At 44.8% G+C, this 22,963-nt stretch overlaps 1 protein-coding gene across 12 annotated transcripts in view; it reads left to right on the top strand.

Annotated features, from left to right (window-relative positions):
- The window catches only part of TMEM44 (transmembrane protein 44), a 32,608-nt gene extending 13,021 nt beyond the window's left edge, over positions 1-19,587 (top strand). The window contains exons 8-13 of one of the 12 annotated variants that reach the window (XR_008997340.1): positions 636-740; positions 4,860-5,018; positions 12,484-12,516; positions 15,059-16,223; positions 18,600-18,720; positions 18,822-19,587. Coding sequence is in view for 7 of the 12 variants with exons in the window: in XM_057501325.1 (XP_057357308.1) it covers positions 636-740; positions 4,864-5,018; positions 5,561-5,744 (444 nt within the window). In the remaining 5 variants the exon portion in view is untranslated. Of the gene's footprint in view, positions 1-635; positions 741-4,859; positions 5,019-5,560; positions 6,063-12,483; positions 12,517-14,965; positions 16,307-18,594; positions 18,721-18,821 lie in introns of those variants that run through there. The other 11 variants (XR_008997341.1, XR_008997346.1, XR_008997344.1 and 8 more) reach the window with 11 other exon arrangements.
- The last annotated feature ends 3,376 nt before the right edge of the window (positions 19,588-22,963 follow it).

Here is a 22,963-nt window from a genome sequence, read left to right as displayed (position 1 = left end):
AATACCCTCTAGCTCCATCCATGTTGTTGCAAATGGTAGGATTTGTTTTCTTCTTATGGCTGAATAATATTCCATTATGTATATTTACCACATCTTCTTTATCCATTCATCTACTGATGGACACTTAGGTTGCTTCCATTTCTTGGCTATTGTAAATATCCATACCAGTTTAATCAGAATGTCTGGGGCGGTTGATGAGAAATAAATATCAGTTGTTTTGTTTTTAAATATTCCCAGGTGATTCCACTGAGCAGCAAAGTTTGGGAACCACCAACCTACTGTGACCTCAAAGAGAGAGATAAGATACATATAGGAAACAGAAAGTGAGGTGTGCCATAAAAGAACAGAACAAATACTTTAGGAGCTCTTTTTTCTTTATTATTATTATTATTTTTTTGGTATCATTAATCTACATGATTAATTACATGAAGAACATTGTTTACTAGGCTCCCCCCTTCACCAAGTCCCCCCCACAAACCGCATTACAGTCACTGTCCATCAGCATAGTAAGATGCTGTAGAATCACTACTTGTCTTCTCTTTAGGAGCTCTTTAAAGAAAATGGGACCTTGTTTTTAGAAAATGTCTCCTGACCTTAAGAATTCCTGTTTCTGTCTCCTTGTCTCCACTTGAAAGAATTCAGACTGGGTGCCTCTCACCACACTCCCACACTGCGGCTCCCTCAGGACAATGGCAGCCATCAGTCACTACTTGGAGCTGACCGTCGAGCCAGTGCAGCAGGTGAGTGGCCATGGTGTGGTGTCCAGAAGGATGGGAAGTAGTCATGGAAGTCTTCCTGGAGGAGGAGACCTTAGCTAGAGGTTGAGCAGGATGAGACAGGGAAGCCTGTAGAAAGAGGAAGGAGACCTCCAAGGCCTCATGGGGGGACAGATGGAGGGGAATTCAAGAGATGAAAGGATGGAGAGGAGGTAAGGGTGAGAGTGTGATACTGCAGAGGCCAATTATCATGCTGAGGGTGATGGGAGCCCCCCACGCTCCAGGACTGGACTCAGGGTCAAACGTGCATTTTAGAACCATCGCTCAGACAGTGTTGAGGATTTTATTCTGTGTTTAGATTTTATTCTGGGTGAAATAGGAAGCCAGAGTGTTTTCAAGCAAGGAGGAGCAAGCTTTAATTTACATTTTTAAGAGATCTTCCTGCACTGGTTGCAGATGGAGGGGATGGGACAGGAATAGCAGTGGAGAGGAAAATTGGTTTTCAGATCCATTTTAAAGGAAGTATTTACATGCCTTGCAAAGATGTATGAAGAGAGGAATTTGGGGCTCAGACAACTGGAGGGCCAGAGGTCATTTACTGAAATGAAGAAGATGGGGAGAGGAGCTGTTCTGGACATAGTAATCCAGGGTCCACTTTGGACATGGCCAGTGTAAGATGCCATGTGGTGACACTGGGAGGCAGTCGGGCAGCTGGAACTGGAGCTGAGGCAGGCACACACCAGCAAAATCAGCAAGGCTGGTGTCCAGTGCCGCGGAACAAGGGCCCTGAGAGGACACCCAGAGGAGGGAGCCACGCTGGGACAGAGCTGGGGGCACCACAACCTTAAAAGCAAGCTCAGCAGGAGGAGCCAGCAGAGGGATAGGGAAAGAAGACCCCTGCAGGTGGTGGAGAAACCGGGAGAGCAGGAATCCCAGAAATCAGGAGAAGCTAATGGCCAACTGAACTGAATATCAACTAGAACAAAAATGACTGGGAGTTAACAATTTGCAGGTCACTGGTACCCTCGACAAGCACAGCCTTAGTCGGGGGTGGGCTTCTGGTACCTCCTTCCCTATGTTCTCCAACCCTCTTCCTCCTGAGGATCCCCGTGTGCAGGCCTGGGGGTCATCCAGGGCCCTTGGGCTCCTCACCCCACATCCCGTCCCGTGCTCTACCTGCCAGCTCTGTCCACTCCATCTCTATGTCTCCGTCTGCTCCTGCCTTGGTGCAGGCCACCCCCACTCTCCTGGACTCTCCCTCACTGACTGCCTTGTCATATTACTCTATTTTCCTTCCAAAAGTCTCTGCAAAGGACCTACCACTATCTCTTACTTTGCTTGTCTGTCTCCTGCTGGGACGTGAACTTTGCCTTCCCCTGTCTTGTTTGCCTTGACTCTGGTGTGTCAGTCACAGGTTCTTGGTAAAAGTGTTTGGGACATGGTGGTGCTAGAGAGGGTTTGCACCTGAAAGATAGGATTTACTCTTTGTTATTCCTTGCTAAGTGGGTGCAAATAACCTGTATTTGATTAAGTGAAGTTCAGAGCAATTCAGAGCATACTTTCACAACTAAGAGCCCGATTTGGCCACTAAACCCTTCTTCCAATGGGATGATGGGGAGTGGGGATGGATGGCCTTGAGGAAAACACAGTACCCTGGCAGTATTTGGCCAAAGTTTTGCACTAGAAAATTTTAAATCATGGAATTTCTGAACAGCAATAGTGCAAAACTTGCATTCACTTTAGCCCTCCTAGTACCTGAATCTAGAGTGGATTCCTGCTGTGAACAGATGTCATGAGAGAAGAGTGTGTCCTTTCTTCCTTCTCTTCCCCTGAGGCCCACTAGCGTATTTTTGAGCAAATATTCCTACTTGGCTCCTTCCTTCTGTGTCCACCAGAGAGCGAGAGGTGTCTCAGGAAACAGTTCCCAGCAGGGAGCCTGGAATCCCACCGTTCAGCCCCTGCAGGAAGCCACCCCCCAGGACTCTAGGGCTGCCATTCCCAGTGTAGTCTGTTTATTAAGGACTAGCTGCTTGCCAGGTGCTGAGTAAGTAATAACAGCCAGCCTGTCCATGCTTCTTACCGTATTCATTGTGGCACTTAGAGTACTGGTCTAGGTACTCTACAGAAATGAACTCATTTTAGCCTCAAAGCCGGCCCCTGACCTATTATGCTCATTTTACAGATAAGGAAAACAGGCACAGAGATGTTAAGTAACTTGCTCAAGGCCACATAGTTTGTCAGTGGTAGAACCAGGACTCAGACCTGTCCACCTCAGTGTGTGCCCTTGACTACTATGTGATACTGCTTCTCACTTGGCATACTTACTGCCTGACACCAAGCAGCCCTTGATAAATGGCTGTTTTTTTTAAATTATTATTAACACAAATTCTCCTAACAACCCTTTGAGGTAGATACTGTTATTATTTATTAATAATTTAAAATTGTATTATTTTTTACATTATGGCCCAGAGAGGGTTAAGTAACTTTTCCAAGATCCCATAGTTAGAATATCACAGAAAGAGGTTTCAAACTAAGCCTGTCTGATTCTGAGACCTGAGCTTTTATGAAAAGAACATGATCTCTGTGCCACTGTTTCATGCCTGCTCTGTTCACAAATTTTTTCTTTTTTTCATGAGAATGTCTCAGTGGGCAAGGCTGTGGTGAAACAGGTACCCTGTTGCCATGTGCACTGATACGTGTCCTGTTTGGACAGCTACCTGGAGGTGGGCGAGAAGAACCACAGGGCTGCTCACTTGTCTTCTCAGCCATCCCTCCTGAGCACTGGGCCTGAGGAGAGACCTTCCAAGCGATGCCACCCAGTTCAGCCTGAGCTGAGGGGCTGAGGGCCATGGGGTCATGGGGATCCTTGGCTTGAAGCATTTGAGAGCTCCTTTTCTATGCTGATTCAGGTGTGGTCAAGCCCTAGGGAATTTATAGAATCTATCTAGGAGGCCTCTGCTTCCCCCACATTCCCCACCCCTCCCAGGGTCCCCCCCACAAGCTGCCTTTGTCTCCTTTGTAGACTTTATCAGCCTGTCCAGCCAACTCTCACATGAAACTATGCATTTAACCCATCCGGGGCTGGAACCCCAATGATTTGGGGTGCTCTACCACAGTATGAATAGCCATTCTTCTCATGTGTCCAGAGCACTTATATCTGAGCCCCATGACACCTCTTCAAAGGGAGCAAGCAGGGATTACACCCCTTTTTATAGATTAGGAAACTGAGGCACGGGGAAGATAAATTTCTTGCCTAGATCACATGGTTAATTGGTGAAAGATGCCAATCCAGAAGGCAGGCTGTTCCCCTGTGGTGTGTCAGTGGAATGGCTGTAATTCTGCCTGGCTCTGAAACCCAGCTCTTGCTTCTGAGAGGAGGAGAGGAAGGAAGCCTGCTTCTGAGATAGGAAGAGAGAGAGGATTGGCAGTTAGGCAGGTAGGCAGGCAGGCAGGTAGGTAGATGATAGATGATAGAAATCTTGTGTCTTGCTCCCTTTAACCTTCCAACTCACTTTCATCTGCTGCTTGGTGGCCATGAGCCACAAGAGCCTCTGTGGGTACATTTTTGGCAATAGCTACCCTAGTGACAAATGCACATACCACCTGATCCAGCAATCTCACTTCCAGGGATTTGTTCATTAAATACCATGAAATCGCGGATGTACAATATAATTTACTGCAGTCAGTATCAACTGTAAAGCTAGAGATAGGAAATACCCTAAATGCCCATCAGTAGAGGACTGGTTAAGTAGATTGTGAGCACCTATACAATACTACAAAAGAAACAAAAGCAAAAAACTTCTGCTACTGACTATCTCTAAGTATATTGTTAAGTGGGGAAAAGCAAGATGAATAGGAGTGTAGAATGTGCTGTCATTTGCGGAAAGTGGGGGATATATACATGCGTTTGATTGTATGTGTATAGAATATCTGGCAGGATACACCAGACACAGCCCTGGCTGCGTCTGGGGAGAACTGAGGCACCCGGAGGATAAATTTCTTTTGTTGTGGGGGACAAGGGTGGAGGTAGACATTGCCTCCTTTCGTACCTTTGGAAGACTGGGATATGTGAATGCTTTGACAGTTCAAAAATAAAGATGTGTATTGAATCTCCCTGCCTGTTGTTTCCCACACATCTTGCAGGCAGGCTGCAGTGCCATCAGGCTGCCTGGCGACGGACAGAGGAGCGCTGGAGACGCATGCCTGCAGGAGCCGCCCTCGTACCCTCCGGTTCAGGTCATCCGGGCCTGCATGTCTTCCAGCAGCTCCTCTGAGGTCTCCTCCATCAACTCTGACCTCGAGGTACCCGCTGTTGCCTCCCGCTGGGTGCATGGGTGTCCTCCATCACCAGCACTTGCCAGGGCTGGGGCTTGCACTGCTGTTCTCTAATCTGCCCACACTAACCTCAGGCCTGCAAACGATGAATCAGCCTCTGCAGGGCTCCTGCCCGAGGTGTTTCCTGCCCTGTGTCAGTGACAGCAAGCGGCTTCCACTGTTAAATTAGTCAGGGAAACACTGCAGATTGCTGGATGGTCTTGAAGAGTCTCTTGCACATTCAAGTCTTACAGAAATAAATGCATGAATAATTAACTTTAAAATGTCTGTGTTTCCCAAACCCATTTGACCTTGGAAGCATTGCTTCCCCCACAGGAGCACCAGCTGTCCCCGACTGTGCTATCAGGGTCGTTCTCACCGGCCCCATGGTGGGCACCAGGTCTCGCGCTTTCATAAACTTTACCTCATTTAAAATTTTTGGATCTGAACAAAACACATGCCACATATCGGATACCCCAATCAGGTCTAATTCTCAGATCTGAGCTGCCTTGTTACTGCCTGTCCCACAGCTGTGGCTCCCAGCCCTCTTCTCCAAGGAAGCTTCCCTTCGTGGAAAATGAGAACAAAGACAGTGTAGTGGCTGTGTGGTGTCAGCAGGGGGTTGTCAGCTGTCTCTTGGAGATGGAAGGACTGCCCTTCATTCTGGGTTTGTGTGCTACTATTTTGGTGTTAAAACACCCTCTTATAAAATGACAAAAACAGTAAGTGACAATTGATGTTGAATTTTTTATTTTACTTTTACTGGCCTTATTTGGTAAAATAATCAATTAGCTACCCTAAGTGCCCCAAATTTGTTGAACTCTTAGTGGACCCTGTAATCCAAAAGATTCAGAGCCATTGGTCTGTGGTATAAAATCCACATTCCTTAGTGGGAGGTTCCAGACCTTTCAGAATCACCCCAGCCTTGTGCCCCTCCCTTTCTCTCAACAAAGTGTCCTCCTTGGCCAAGGACTGTTCCCCTGTCCCATGGCTTTCTTCCTGGGGTTTCCTCTGGCCCAGTGTCCATGTGTCAGAATCCCACCCAGATGCCACCCACTATGTGAAATTACCTCCAACACACACACACACCCCGCACAGATTAATGGCTGCTTTTCTTGGGTGCCTGAGCAAGGATTCCGTTGTTTGCCCTGTAGTCTGGTGACCTGTAGGAGCCTGTCTTCCCCACCAGGCTCTGCATGAGTTTTTAGGAGTAGGACCTGGGCCACGTTCATCTTTCTGTATCAGTCAATCCTGAAACAAGCTGGTCAGTGAGAGCTGGGTTTTGGGTGAGGAATTCTGCACCTGACCAAGGACCATTTGGGGTTCATGCATTCCCATGTCATTTAATGTTCTTTCTTGGGTCCAGCATCAGAATTTATAGGACACCCAAGGCACATAGCTGGACAGATTGGAGCCAGCAGTCCTGGCAGAAACCTAAGACTAAGGGAGAGACCGAGCGTGATGGCAAAGTGTGTTCAGTGCGCAGAGGGAAGGTTAAATCCGTGAGTCAGAGAGGGGCTGGCAAGATTGGAAAGCAACATTTGCTCTGAAAACCAGGGCAACAAAGTTTGCCCTTGGATTGAATAGTGACCTTGAAAAATCCAGAAATTTGTCTTTGAGGTTGGTGTGGGCCATTTCTGTGTCTTGTAGTTCTAGGACTCCGAGTTTAAGGAACTTGCCCAAGAAAACATTAATAATAATATAATAGGGGACAGACCTGGGATTTGGATCCAGCTGCCTGGCTCTGAAACCCTGTTGTTAACTGCTGTACTCCACTGCCTTTGCAGGGACTCATACCCATAGGACTGGGTTTATCATCTGTCATTCCCAGTATACAGATGAGAAAACTGACTCTCCCCAGGACTCTTTCACTCTCTTGTGCTCTGAGTTCCCAGGGAAAGTCATGTCTAATAGAGTAAAATGTTGAGATTTGCAAATAAATCCAATGATGGCAGAACAGAAGGGGTGAGAAAGACACAGGAGACCGTGGGAGGCCTCATGGAGGGAGCACTTGGAATATTTTCACCTTTCCTCAAGGATCTACTTGGTCAGGGCACCAGATTTATGACATTGGAGCCTCACTGTGACCCATGACCCGGGGGAGAGACCATTTGCTTGGGCTGTGTGGATTTCTGGACATTTCCGCAAGTGAGTGGCACACTCCGCTCACTTATCTGCCCATCACAGCCGTTCAGCACAGGCAGCCTGACTCCCGGCCTGGCCATCCAAGGGCGCGCTGAACAGAGGCTGCGGAAGGGGCCGTGGTCCCCAGAGCCAGGCTTGCAGGGCAGCCGGCTCCTCTATTATGAGTGCAGGGTTGACAGTCCCCCAGCGTTGAAGCTGTTCCTGTGCCTTTTACAGGCTTTTTTAACTTTTTCTTTTTTTAGCCTCAGGGATGCAAGAAAAGATTGAGACCAGCTTTGTGATAAAAGAGTGGTTAGTTATTTTTCCTTCTGTGCTTCCTGGCATTGCCGTAGACCTGGAATAAGAAGCTTTGTAGGAATTCTGCGAGGAGGCTGTTTCTGCATTGGAACAAAGTCTGTATGTTGGAGAATGACTGTGACTGGGGCTGGTGCATGTGCACACGTGTGCATGCATATGTGTGCGTGTGTGTGTGTGTGTGTGTGTGTGTGTGTGTGTGTGTGTGTGTTGGGAATGGGAACAGAGCCAAATGCCAGATTGCTCTTTCTGAAGAGGATCCAGTCCCTGTGTGTCCCTGCTAATTCTGTGCCTAAGGCTCTTGACAACCAAGACTGCTTGTTCCTCTAGGAGCCCTGCCTCCAGCAGACCAGGACAGAGGTCCCTGGATGTTTGCCATTCTTAAAGCCAAGGCATTCTTATAAGAAAAAAATTCTTTAATGTATAGATTATATATAAAAGTGCTAATTTTAGAAGAAAGTTCATGTAAATATGAAAAAGAGGCCAGAACATTCCAATACCAAAAGGCTAGAAATCAAATGCAGGACATGTTTTCTGCCCTCCACAGATGTCTTCTCTGTGGAGAGGGACACTGCCTACCATGAGAGTGAGAGACAGTGCTTCCCAAAATGTGTGGGGCAAGCAGCTGGTTCCCCTGGGGGTGAGGCAAGAGACTCCCCTGGCCCCCAAAGGGAAATGGGGCTGTGCCAGAGGAATAGCAGTGACCCAGGAGTCAGGGAGACTCAGGGGCTTGTCTGGGCTCTTGCTGGTCTGCAAGGTGGCCTTGGGCCCACACTGGGCTTGCTGAGTTTTAGTTTTTCCCTCTAAATGGGAATCTGAGACCTGCCCTACCTGTATCACACAGTGACCGTGAGGATCAAATGGGGGTGCTTCTGGAGCTCTGCCAAACTACCAAAGTGCTATACATGGCATAGTAAAAAATGGGCTTGAAGTGGGCTCGGATACTCACTCTAGCTCTTACAGCCATGGAACTGGCAACAGCCATTCATTCCCAGGACCTGCCCTGAAAGTGGAGATAATGCCTCGGGGAGGGTGGTCAGCCTTCAGCAAGGAGAGAGTGTGAAAGAGCTCTGATACAGTAGAACACTGTCCCCATAAGTGCTCACTTGAAGCCCCCTTTTGGACTGGATGATCTCTAAGGTCACACTTAGCAATGTGACCCTAAGTGAAAGGCGGATTGTTGGAGGAGGTGGGTGGAGGTTAATTACACTGAGTCAGTTTCTATAAGCAGAAAGGCTTCTGTCAGAAAAACACAAGGGTCAACACCAGCAAAAGAAGTTAATGTTCCTTGATAGCACAGAGCATCCACTCACACAAAACTCCCTCTGGCCCGCAAATCCAGGGAAGAGCCTTATTACTTCCGCCTGGACCAGCACAGGCACTCCTGCCTGGCTCCTGCTCCACCTCTCCTGCTGGCATTGCTGTCCTACTTGGGATCTTCCCAACACTTGGCCGCAGCCCCATGGCTTCCCAGCTCTAAGGCCTTCCCTGGCTCCTTACCGCTCACCGTTTAATTCCAAACCCCATAGCCTGACCTCCAGCACACCTCACCATCTGGCCCTGGACCAGCCTTCCAGGTTCTTCTCTGCACAGCCAGCCAGCTTTCCCTTCTCTGGGTTCCTTTGCTTATCTAGGTCTTCAAGGCCCCAGCTAAATCCTACTTCCTCCAGGAAGCCTTTCCTGTGGTCCTGAGTAGTGTTGTTAGATTTAGCAGGTAAAAAATACAGGACATTCAGTGAAATTTGAATTTCAGATAAACTTTACCTATACTAAAACATAAAATATCTGAAATTCAGGTTTCACTGGGCATCCTGTTTTATTTGGGAACCCTGCTCCTAAATTAGACTTGATTTTGCCCACATCCAGCTCTTCGCTAAACCTCTTCTTCAGTTCTTCAGAGCAGTATTTGAACAGCAAAATTTATTCCAAAAAATCAGGAACTTGTAATGTTGTATGTCAATTATATAGCAATAAAACTGGAAAAAATGATTAAAAATAATAATTATTATTATTCTTAGGAACAGCAGCCAAAGTTGTCAAGGATTGTCCTACTGGGATTGGCCTAAATACCATATTTGATATCTTGTGACTGGAGTTCAGAGGTGCTTACTCCCAACCCCTGCTGCCCAGTGTTTGAATACACATGGCTTCTCTGCCTTGGCCCTTTAGTTCCAACCTTGGGATGTCTCTGACATGAAGCTAACAAAGGAAACCAACCCACTGTGGGTCAGAGCTCTTCTTTTGCTGATCCAGTTCGTGATGAGCCTGTTCAGACCTGAACGGAGAGAGGTTTGAGTAGTTAAACCACCCAGAGCCACGATAATAGGGGGAACATCTGCCGCAAAAGCCCTGCTCTGCATACAGCAATTCATGGCCTGGGAAGTATTTTCCCATCTCACGTTCCATTTCCCTCATAGCAGCTGAGAAAGGAAGAGCAGCTCTGGGAGTTCGGGCAGTTAGAGAGGAGGAAGGAAAGCATGCGGGGGTGAAACTGTGGTTGGTCTGCAGCAAATGGTATAGACCTGCCTAATTAACTAATTAAAAGAAAGAGAAAGAATGCCATTTTGAATTATACAGTGTAATTTTTAAAAGTCTGTAGGTATCAGATCAAACGGAAATCTACTTAATGAGTCTAGGAGAGAACTGTAGCTGGTGTGTATTGGACCAGTCTTAAAGACTTGTAATCAGAACAAACAACTTTATAATTAGCCCTGAGTCCAACACCCTCTCACCTCCTCAGCCTTGGGAGAAGTCATTTCTCCCTAATGTAAAAGGAGGGAGTGGGATATATGGCCTCTGAGTGCCCATCCAGCTCCCTTCTCTGGAATTAAAATATATTCCTGGAAAGTGACCCTTTTTCCTCAATGGCTAAGACACACATCAACATCTTAAGGAACAAGGAAAAGTTGCCACATGCCCTGTAGATGGGTTATAGGATGCTTCTTAAGAACAATTTCAGAAACATGAAAAAGATGTGCTTTTAGAGATGAGCTGGATTGAAATACTACATGCTGTGTTTCACAGCAGTGATGGAATCATGATCCTAAAGACAATTGAAGGATTTGTGGAAATTCTCATATATGTTGAGGGAGAAACGCCATTTGCACAATTTGGTTTGTCTTTTTGTGTGTGTGTGTTTGTGTGTCAGATGGCTTTTCAATAGCTGTTCATAGAGACCCTCTTAGGGATAGAATTATGAGTGATTTTTATTTTGTTTGAAACTTTTCTGTATAAAAATGAAGACATGGAAAAATGGAAAAAAATACTATAACATTTATTTATTTTTACTTTGGGGGAGGTAGGGAGAGACTTCATTACAAAGATTTGGGTTAATTTACTCCTTAAGCACATTATGATTGGTTTGAAACTAACTTAAAAAGAAATCCCGACTATTACCTCCACTAGAGGGCACTCTTCTCAAATTTTAGACTGGTACTGAAGATTTGAAAGGAAGATTCAGGGTTTCATTTCAATCCAGTTGTGGGACTCTAAATCTGTTTATTTGGTTGGTTGCTTGGTGTTCAATAAACCTTATGATTTGGAGTAATTTCAGATTTACAGCCAGGTTGCAAAGGTAGTACAGAGAGTTCCTGTATGCCTTTACCCAGTTTCCCCTAGTGCTAAGCACCTCACAACAATGCCACATGCCAACACTGAAAAACTAATGTTTGTACATTACTATTAACTCAACCAGACCTTATTTGGATTTCATCAGGTTTTTCACCGATGTTCTCGTTCTGTTCCAGGATACAATACAGTGTATCAAGTTGCATTTAGTACTTTTAAAAACAAAACACTTCACTGTGGTAACAACAGATTACAGTTTCTGTTTTGCATGAATATCTATATTATCTAAAGAGAAGTTACAGTTAACATTTTTTTCTTGTATCTCACTTTATTTTCATTTGTAAAAGCTATTTAACTTTTTCAACACCTTTATTGTCATCAACATTTCTGTCCTTTGCAGTGAGTGTAGAACCATCATTTTTAGAAATTTTACATCTTCTTCAATTAACCTTTTTTGTTTATGCTCCCCCACCAGGATATCATTAAAAGATATTATGGAATTATAATTAATCTTGTTAGGCATAATAATGGCATTGTGCTTAGGACTTAAAAAACAAGTCTTCATCTATGAGATACATACTAAAGAATTTACAGATGATATTATTTACTTTAAAATAGAAGAATTGGGGAGCTAGAGCAAATAAAACAGGGTGTGTCTATAGGTACTTATTAGAGTCTTCTTTTACTCTGTGTGTGATTGAAACTCTTTTAATTGAAAAGTTGCTTAAAATGGAAATTTAAAAGAATTGAACAAAGAAGCTTTATTTTAATATGACAAAAACACCAAATCCTGTGGACTGTTCAGATAGGCAGCTGTTCAGTTTAACAGACACACACAGATCAACGTAACAGATATTTGTAGATTCATAGCTCTGTGTCAGAAACAAATATCTCCTAGGCACTGCATGAGGTGCCAGAGGAATAAGCGTTGCCCTTCTGGAGGAACAAGGGTTGCCCTTCAAGATCCTGAGTCAGACATAGTTGAGTCTTGGGGTGGCACCAGCCATGCAATAAAGGCTGATTAAAAATTAATCTTGACTGGTAGCAAATAGCCCATATTTTCAATGTGGGGATTTTATTTGCATCTCTCTCTCTTAGTTATATGGGTTTGAGTTGACTCCTCTTAACCATGTGGTTAACAAATGGAAGATTTATTATTATTATTTCTAGTACTAATTTCTAATAATTTAAAAATCACCATAGATTATGTAAGTTTTCCAAGAACCTTCATAATTACCACAATTATCCTATTGATCATTTAACTAAGTAGCCGCTAGAAGCTGTTGCCTTTCTGCTTGCTGAAGTCTGCTGTTTGTCTGCCCCCAGACTGTCGGGGGGGCCTGCCTCCTGGCAACTGAGCAGGTGGGCTGGCTCTGAGCTCTACTCTGCTCCGTAATAGTTCCAAATCTATCCAACGCTTTTTTCTATCTCTCTTTTTATTCTACAGCAGAAGTATTGGGAAGCCCTAAACTCGGAGCAGGTATGGACAATCATGCTCTCTACTCCAAAAGGGACTTCCCGTGACTTGATTTCAGTTCCTGTTTCTCTTAGCCCCCACCATGGATGGCTGGGCCCATGCCAAATTCCTTTAGTTAAAACAAGGAATGTGAAAAAGAGGCAAGTCTGTGGATCAGAAAATCTTTTGAACTCTCAGTTCACAGTTCTTTCTGCTTTGCCCAGAACATCTGGTAGGGACTCAGAGAATATATAACCCAAGGAAGAAACATGGTTTAGAACAATGGTCTATGAACAAGCAGAACACCTGCAGGTTACTAATGGTAGAGGCACTGGGAGCGGCTGCTGTAGCTGCGATAAACATTGCCCCACACTGTCATTCTGAGACAGCTGCCTACTGTCTCCATGCTACCCTTACCTCCAAGGGATAGATAAGCAGATGTTTTATGGCAACCATGTGTGCCTGTTGCCTCCCAAGATTGTTTCTGATAAGAAAGTAGATCATCTTTTGCACAAACTCTCTTTATGTCTGGATTCCAGCAATGTTTTTATTACTTAAAATGAAGTTTTAAAACACATTATTCTGGGGATTCAGGGGAAAGAGATTTAAGATATTTTCAAAGGCTTAACCCACTTCAAAGAGTGCACTTGATCAAAGGCCATTTCTTTTTGCCGGCAGCTGAATTGGCCAGTAGTAGCAAGAATAACTCTTAAGCCATTTCAGGAGTTGGAACAGTAGTTCTGAAACCTCAGGGCGAATAAGAATCACCCTAGGAACTTGTTAAACTGCCAAACCTTAGGACCCAGCTCACAGATAGGGCCTAGGGTGGAACCCTGGTGTCAGCCTTTTTAGTGAGTACCCTGGGCACTTCTGGGAGGCTGGTCCAGAGCACACCCTGCAAACAGTTATCTAGAACACGGACCTCAGCTTCAAAACAGCATTCTTCAAAACACATCTGTCCATCTTCAGAAAACAGGACAGGTGCCTATTGCCACTGCTAGGCAATTGGGCCTTAGAGGCTGAGGGGACGGGGAGCTCTTTTACTTGGGATCTTTGATAATGTCAGGGAAGAATTTGCTTAGGGGATATCCCCCTCCCCTCCAAGTCTGCAACCACAAGTAAATGAGAAGTAACCACTGAAAGTGGCTGGCATAACCCCACAGGTACAGGGAGCTGAGTGGTACCAACATTAGCTTAGTCTCTGGCCTGCAGGATTACCAGGGGTGAGGTGGTCTTTCAAATGATGGTGTTTTTAAGCTCCAGGTAATAGAATTCAGTTTAGTTATCAGTAAACACCGATGGAATTGGGCATCTTTCTTTCTGTTCAAAATGAAGCCACAATTTGTATTTTATAATTGGCACAGTGTGAGCATTTATCATTGGCAGTGGCTCAGGAAACCTTGAAGGCCTTATTCAGGACCTCTAAGGACTGGACTGTTTGATTCAGCTTAACTTTGAGCAGCTGGTAGAGCATTTTTCTTGGAGTGCATGTCCATGCCTGGTGCTGTTTTCTTACCCAAATAGATCATCTTGCTTGGGCTGACACATTTTTTTGCTCTGGTGTTTCCTGGGTGTTCGTGACTCAGAATCATTGGTCATAGAAACTCAGAAATGAAAGAGATCATACTATCTAGTTGCTGATCCAACATCCCAACTTATCACAGGGAAAAATCGAGGCCCAAAGGAGGAGAATCAAGTTAGTGACTTGAGACCAAACCCTGCCTGCCAGTGTGGCTGGAATCACTAAGGATTATCTTGCTCTTGGCCCATATGCAAAGCTTCCTTTTTCATCCATCATATTAGAATAGGAGGACTGTCAAACAGCTTCATCAGTACTTTGGTGACCACCTTCTTTTTAACCTTTCAGTCCTACCCTGGCAAATTTCAATATCCCATACTTATGTGAATCAGAATGATGAAATATTTGCTGTCAGTGACCACCACTCTGAATTAAGTTTTGAGACAGTATTTGGTTTTTACAAATCTTCTGAGACTGAAGACTCAAGTTGAGAGGAAACACCATGGTGGGGTGGGGGCAAGGGCAGAGTGATGTCCAGCTCTTAAGAAGCTTGCCATCCACCTGAGAGGAAAAGTTGGTGCCCAGAGAAAGGACAGATTTGTCACTCGGCTGCAAACAAGTGGTATGAGTGCTCAATGGGCAAAAACAGTCATGTAGACTTCCTGGAAGAGGAGGTATTTATTTGGGCCATAAAGATTGAGTTGAGTTTGTTTCATCATTTCCAGGAATGAGTTAGGCATGGAGGTGGGAATTCTCAGGATAAAAGGAACATGATTCAGTCTCACTCGAGTGAAGACAGGGAAAAAGAGGGTGGGAAGGGAAGTGGGACCAGACTGTTCAGGGTGGTTGTCCATAAGTTCCTTGATTTAAAGTTATATTTGACCTGTTAGGTCCCAGAAACACAAGCCTAGTTAACCTGTCTTATCTCTTTCTCCTTGTCTGTGCCTGGATCAGAGAACCAGGACTGGAGCTGTCCCTTGGGTGGAGGATTATAAGAGATGGGAAGTGTCTGTTCCACCAAGATGCTGTCTGTTTTTTTCTCCATAGTGGGACCCTGAAGATGTAAACCTTGAAGGGAACAAAGACAACGTGGAGTTGCTCAGATCCCAGGTGCACAGGTGCTCTATGAGGCCAATGGACTTGACCTCTGATGAGTAATACCTTCTGAAGCCAGCCTATCACAGTTCTGAGCCCAAGGTCAAGTATTTGTCAGGAACTGAGCAGGGATCAACCTCCAATAACACCCGTGGCAGAAATCTAGGCATCTGCAGAGGCTGCCTGTGAAAGTGAAGAACCAGGAGCTGTTACTGAGCTTGGCTGGTTTGCATCATGGCTCAGAATGGAGTTAAAGCTTCGGGTCCTATGAACAGACCTGGACATGCCTAGAGTTTTTTCTGAAGATTAGAAGTTTGACCACTCTTATTTTGAAACTTAAACCTTCATGTAAAGGACATTGGACTCTCTTTTCCCTTTCCCTTTAGATCCAGCCATACTCTGAATATCTGCAGAGTGCCACAAAAGAGTCCATCTAACAAATAGTTATATGTTTGGATCTCAGAAGAACCTCATTCTGCAAGACCTGGTTAAGTCCAGGAGATGAGAGGGGTGGGCCCATGTGCTTGGGGTCTAGGACACAATCACTGATGGGCCCTGCCTCCTGCCCTCCAGTCACCCACTTGAGTTTCCTGCTGGAAGTTAGAAATAAGACTGCTGGATCAATCAAGTATTTGTGAGATCACTTGTACTGCAAAGGCAAGCAAAGCAAACTGCTCTAGGAACCAGGACATATGCCAACCTGGCAATGTTTGTACTCGGGCAGGGTTTGCAGGTGAAGGGGACTGTCTGCTTCAGGAGGTAACTGAAAGCAAGAGACATGGCAGGAAGTGTTAAATTCAAAAATAGCAATCCCATTTTAGGATTATTTTGACACTATGATCATGGGAGAGGGGCAGGGTGGGAGAAACACTGGAGTAAATAAATCCTGATGGAGTGAACTATAACATCTCACTGTGAAGCAGAAATGTGTCTGAATCCCAGGACAGCCACAGAAGTTGGCCACAAAGGGAACTGAGACAAATGCTAAGAAATAGAGCTCTGTTCCTGGATGGACCCTGGCAGTCTGTGTGACTCAGCCGCACCTGCCCAGTCTCTCCTAATGGATAGTGCAAGTCCCTGCAGCATGAAGCATGGGGTCGGTCCCTCAGGGAAACAGGTTAGTTTCACAGATCTCTGCAGAGATCTTAATCCCATGTGACCCCTGAGCCAGAAATGAACTAAAAGCCCGTATTTATCCAACTGCTTTGATCTCTGGGTGTCTTGCAATGGAGTTTGGTAAAGTCAGTTTTGCTTTATGATCTTGACCACTGAGGCTGTACAGAAGATGAAGATTTGAACTGGGGTGGGGATGTGGGGGATGGGAGAGCATTCCAGCAGATTAAACCATACAGAGGATTGGAAGCAGGGGAGGTTGGAATCTACTGAAGGAAAGAGGAATCTGATGTGGCCCAAATGGGTGGTGTGGTATAAGGTTGAAGAGGCTAGAAAGGAGCCAGACTGTGGAGGCCAGGGAGTTGGTACTTAATTTGGTGGCCATGGAAGATTCCAGAGTAGGAAGGTGACTGGCATGCCTCAAGCAGGCCACAGCTGATTGGTGAGTTCTTCATCCCTTTGGCCACAATTTTTCAGGTAGCAGAAATATGCACATGGATACTATATGAACATGGGGAACATATTTAATCTGGTTAACCTCAGGGCAAGAGGAGGGCTCATCTTTAGAAAGGCAGAAGGCACAGGGATAGGATAATCTCTCTGGAGTTTGCCTTAAGCACGTCTCCCCTCTCTCAAGGGGAGGCTGGCTCTTGCTCCCTGGCACACCAGAAATTCTTTGGATTCTGATGGAAATGTCCATTCACCCAAGACTATCAAATGATCTTTGAATAACAGGAACTACTTGAGCTCCAGAGCCCATCATTCCAGCCTCTTCCTTCACAAACCAGTTCCTAACATTGTGGTGCAAGTTTGTCTTAATGCTGGCTCTCATGTCTCTTCATCCAGAGTGACTATTTAACTGAGAATTTTGGAAACAAAAGTTTGGCCTCATTGTTCAATGAACATCTGCCTCTTATGCAAAGCTCTGGGACTTGAGCCTTTGTGAAGAGGTGCCAACCAAACCACCTTTCTCCTAGTAGGAGTGTCCCTGCCCCAGGCCTCAGTTACAGCTTCATCCCTAGCAGTTAGACCAGGAAGATAATGAGAATCACTTGCCCTGAAGACTCACAGAGCAGTACAAGGAGTTACCTACAGGGTGGGGGAGGGCAGGGAGAGGCTGGGGAACAAACTGCAATCATTCTGCCCACTCATCTGGAGATGAGAGGTAACATAATACAGTCTCAGCTGGCTGCCTATTATCAGCAGGGCTCTGAGCATGTTATTTAACCTTTGTGAACTCCTGAGGTAAACAGAGAATACCTATCTAGAAAGCTTGTGAAGAATAACTGAATTAATATATATGAAATGCATAACACAATAACCTGACTCAAAGTACACACTGAAGAGGGATAAGTTTCCTTCTTCCCAATACTTCCTAGCCACATAAGCGCTGCAAAGCAGTTAGTGACCAAGGGACTTCAGAGGTCTGAATCCCCTTGACAACTCCAGTAAGTGATTATCTAGCCCCTGCTTAAGCTCCTCTGAAAAAAAAATCCACCTATCTTATCCCCCAAAGAAGTTTATAGTATAGAGAGCTCTGATCACTAATCTTAAAACCCTAGCTAGATCCTGAAGAACCAATCCCGATCTCCCACCAGTACTTTAGTATGATTTATGAACATCATCTGTCACACTCACCTCATGCTTACTACAATAGGGTATGAGCTCCTACAGAGTAAGGAGAGGCACTGGACCCAGGAACATGGTGGGGCTCCAGCTCCCAGGTCTGATTCTGAGTGATCTTTGTCATTTCCCTTTCTGGGTCACAGTTTCTTCATTTGTAAAGTGAAAGGCCAAATTTTCTTTCCTTTTTTCCCATTTATGAATATGCCAGTGAATTTGTTTCCCACAGAAGACTGACATAAACTGCCAAGAGACATATTAGACAAATTTCACATATATTTAAAAAATAAGTTTCATTATATAATTAAATATACCTCATGTTTGGATTTTACTATCCATTTAAAATAAAATTTGCCTTTTATGACAAACCCAGTCTTTACTGTTATGTGGATTCCTTCCAGTACTGAAAACCAAAATCTGTTAACATTTTGTTTCCAACTTGGGCATTCTGGTCACTTCATTCACTTTCTTAATGCCGAGAGCCTCTCTTATTGACTGTTTATTTAAGCCTCATGCTTGCTAAACCTCTCATATTGAAGAATATATAAAAGATATTTTCCCCAGTGCAGGAAAAACAATTTATCAACCATTAAGGAAAAGAAGGACAGAGATGTTTTAGGAGTGTCTCAAGACTAACTTTGAAACACTTCCTAGATCCTCTCCCCTTTTTCTGTGCCTTCTTGATCATCTGCCACATTTTATAGCTATGTGGACATTGCTCTATTCTTGTCAACTTGTTTTTGCCTCTTAAGTTCAGGTCCATGCTTTGGCAGGGGAGGCTCTGCCTTAAGCCAACCCAAGATTTGATAGAAGCTGAAGATCTGAAGAAGTTTTAAGAACGTGAGTGTGTGGCACTATCCCAAAAGTCATCCCATCAGGTGAGAGGGACGATTTTACGGAAGAGAGATTAAAAAAATGATGCTAAATCAAATGATTTAGGGAACATCTGATTTACTTTTTCTTTACCAAACTCTTACAGCCAAACAAGGCACCAGGCATCCAGGGCTGCTTCTTGGAGGGGCCGATGCTTCATTCTACAGAATGTTAAATGCCTTCAGATTAACTTCAAGTTAACTTGGTCTGTCTCTTGAGAACTCAGCGTACCTTCCCCATTCCGTTGGAAAATTTCCACAGCTGCCGGTATTGGCAGCAGAGGGCCGGATCTTGTCTTCCTGGTCCTCGTGGTCTGTAACGATGATTGCTGCGGGGCTTAATCCCTATCCGGAGTCGGGGGCAACTGGCCCCTCTTCAACATGCTTTGGGTTCACCTACGACCTCTCGATGGGGCAGTAAGTGGTCTCCCCTAATTGCGAAGGGGTTTGGAGGCACCGTCAGAATTGAGTCCTGGTTTGCGACGACCTGACCTCTTTCTCGGAAAAGCTGCCACACCCGCGAGCCCTGGGGGGGCATTCAACCACTGCCCGAGGACTTCCGGTAAGAGAGGAAACGTGAGATTGGCGCGTGCGCACTACGGAGCTGCCGCCTCGCGAATCTCACGAGTGCAGCGCCGCCGCGGCCGCGCGCCCTGCCCCTCGGGAGTTCCTGGCTCGGCGCAGGCGCCCCCGCGGCTGGAGGACTATCTGGAGCAGCTTCTCGTGTACGTTGCGCTGCGCTGATTTTTAAGGGGATAATTCCAATGTTATTTTACTGTTCTTAACGTGTTTTGAGACGGCTGAACATCCTTTATATGGTGTATTGCAAATCATTCTCTGTGTTTAAATACATTTTATGGTTTTTGAAGTAAAGATGGTACAGGAATATGATTTTTTTTTTTAAGAATCAGATTGTACCAAAAGAGCCCTGCTCTTCCTTGTGCCCCCAACAGCCCTGTTCTGAGGAAGTCAGGTTTGTTTTTTTGAGGCGACCAATTTTAACTGGCTTGTTCTAGTAGTCTTCTTCATTAGGTGTGATTTCAAACATACTACCTAACTATAAAATTGTAAGATTATACCTTTTTTCTCAGAGATGGATTATCTGCAGTTCCGGTAAGAACAGGCTAACGAGGCACAGTAGCTAGGCCGGCGCCTGGTGTCTTGAGACCCGGGTCGGGGAACTGTGTTCAGACCTATCCGCATCCTGCAAGTTGTGGTGGAATCCTTCGCGCCGGGGCCCCCTTGGCCACACTGTTACTCGTAAACTAGCTTCCAGCCTCTGAGTCCAGCCAGACCCAACCCACATCTTTCCCCAGGGCAGTCTCGCAAGTTCTAACTCCTATGTTCTGGACTTGACCTTTCCCTTTATCCTTTTACCTCTCTTCCTGCAGGTGTCTTAGCACTTGGAGCATCTCCAGTGCAAGGCTGAGGGATTTTCTACCCACGGCCGGGCCTGGGAATCTTCAACACACTCATGCGATTCTGTTACTAATGATCCAGGAACACTCTTTGAGAAATTACTTAAGGAAATTACTTTAAAAACTGGTTTACTTGTATGAGATGTTCTCCTAAAACTAAGATGGCAAAAAAAAAAAAAGAAAGAGAGAGAAGGAAGGAAGGAGGAAGGGAAGGAGGGAAGGAAGGAAGGAAGGAAGGAGGGAGGGAGGGAGGGAAGGAAGGAAGGAAGAAGGCAGGCAGGCAGGCAGGCAGGCCTGCTTTCCAAGACCAGAGCAAGGTAATGGGAGACAGATGGCAACTAGTCCCAAACCAGAGACAATTGGCAGGAGAGAGGCCCTGGGAAAATATAACAGCCAAATTGCTGTTTTAAAGCAGGGCAGGAATTAGAGGAAAGTTTTTTTTTTAGGGTTCTTAGTATGAATAAGAAAAGAGGCATATGAAAAAGAAAACATATAATTAGCTTTGTCATGGATATGTTTTTGAATTTTATGTTTTTGGTGCTTTATAAGCTTTTTAAATTAGTATGTATTTATTATATAATTAGACAAAGTGTCCAACTAAAGAGTGGACATATATGGTCCTGCAAACAAAATCCGCATATAAACATTAAGAAAGGGAAATTCATAAGTAACTGTGCTGTGCATTGTGCATATATTTTTATCTTGCTCTCTGTGTGTATGTAAAAATTATAGTTCCTTTGTATTTTTCAGTATTTTATACCTTTTCTATGAGTATGTATTTCTTTTTAAATTATATAAAGACAAAGTGATCCACCATAATAATTGACAAGCAAGGGCCGCAATAGTTGCTAAAAGCATTGGGTGGAAAGTTATTCATAGGAAATAGGAAATTCATAAGGTCTCAAAGTATCACCCCACATATTACCTTATTAATTACAAATGGGTTTCTTTGCAATGGTGAAATCTGAAGGGTATAACTTAAACCAGGTGATCAAATTCATATCACCAAAATGGGACAAATTGACATCATGTGCCTCTGTATTCTCAGCAAGATGCATCATCACTTAGGAAATATTCTTGCAGAATATTTTAACTGGAATCTATTTTTGAGGAACCAATCAGACAAATCCAAATTGTGGGGCATTCTACAAAACTACCTTGTGTTTTTTTTTAAATGCCAATGTTATGAAGGCCAAAAGAAAAACAAAAGACAAGAGAACTACTAGTTTAAAGGACTCCAAAAGGAGGGATGGGAAGCTATATAAAATTATTGGGACAATTGAGGAAATTTGAATATGTACAATATATTAGCTAACACTTCTTTTTCATGAGAGTGATTATAGTGTTATGGTTTTATAGGAGAGTGCCCTGTTCTTAGAATATACATGCCAAACTATTTAGGAGAGAAGGATCATGATTTGGCAACTTTTAAATGGTTTGACAGAAAAAAAATGTATACATTTTTCAGGTATATGGAGAGAAAGGATAAATCAAATGTGAGAAAATGAGAACAAATGGTGAATCTAGGTGAATAGTATGCATGTTCATTGTATTAGTCTTTCAACTTTTCTGTAGGTTTGAAGTTTTTCAGAGTAAAAATTTGGGAAAGTACAGGTAAAGCCTTTCATAATCAGCTCCACCATGAGATGGCTCTCCATTACACTTGTCAGCAGAGGACTCTTAAATCCTAGGGCTTTGTGAAGGAAACAGCTGGACTACGACGGACTGCTTTTCAAGCAGCTTCCCAGTGTGGCTGTTCAGAGCCGCTGGCTAATTGTGGTATTCTATCAGGCCACAAGGGTAAACAGATTCCATTTTGTCTGGTACTAAGAAAAAAATAGCCCCTGATCTTAGACAGCTCTGATAAGGGGCCTCCATGGGTATGAGTAATGGTGAGACCCAGGGGATGAACCGGGACTGAGAAAGCTGGACAATGGGAGGCCTGGAGTACCGTGACAAGGAAATTCTTCCCTGAATTGCCTTTTCCTATTGAGATAAGATAGTACACAATAAAGCACCAGGCTCAGAAGTGCTGCCACCATCCCCAGAAGAGCAGCTGGCCCTCAGGCCTGAGCTGAAGCGCCAGAATACCTTGCGCTCTCAGCACCCGGGGCTCCAGAGGGCATGCTGTGGCCTCCATGCACTGCACAATTACTGACCTGAGACCCAGAAGGCCTGGGGGCAAGTCCTGATCCTGCCATTCACCAGCTGTGAGACCGATTCCAGTTATTCCTGGTCACACACAAAAAGTTTACTCCTCCCCAACCTGCCTTACTGGTGGCCTGCAAAAACTTAAAGCAAAGAAACATGAAAGGGCCTTTTCAGTCCCTAAAGGCCACTGAGAGATCAGTTGTTACCATTACTTCCCAGGCCTGATGCAATCACTTTCTCTCTTTTTTAGGTCCAATTCACGTAGATATCTTTTATGCCCTGTAGTACATTTTAACTATGACGTTTTGTCAGTAGACCCCTTTGAACTTCTGAGGAGGGCTGAGATTATTTTGAGATGCTCTACTTTCCCCTGAGCAAACAGAGTAACAGAGGATGTTACCCCTTTGATATTCTTTAACTGGGAAATAGATCATCATAGGCAGTTGGTGACTCAGCCACACTGTCCCAAGTGAGTCAGTGTCCTAGCTGAGCAGGCACCGGCAGTCTGCCGAGTGCTGCAGGGGAGGGGAAACGAGGCCTTGATTCAGCCCAGGATGCCAGCCTTGTCTCAGGGGCAGCAGAGCAGAGTTGACAGTGGAAAAGGAGCAACGCCTTTGGTGGGTGTTCAGGAGAAAAGGTCTGAGCTAGTGGATATGTGCCACAAAGAGTTTAACTCAGTG

This window comes from Manis pentadactyla, chromosome 1 (assembly GCF_030020395.1).
Source record: "Manis pentadactyla isolate mManPen7 chromosome 1, mManPen7.hap1, whole genome shotgun sequence".
NCBI classification, from domain to species: Eukaryota; Metazoa; Chordata; class Mammalia; order Pholidota; family Manidae; genus Manis; species Manis pentadactyla.
Note: the sequence above shows the minus strand (reverse complement) of the source record. Positions and strands in the feature narration are given on the sequence as shown.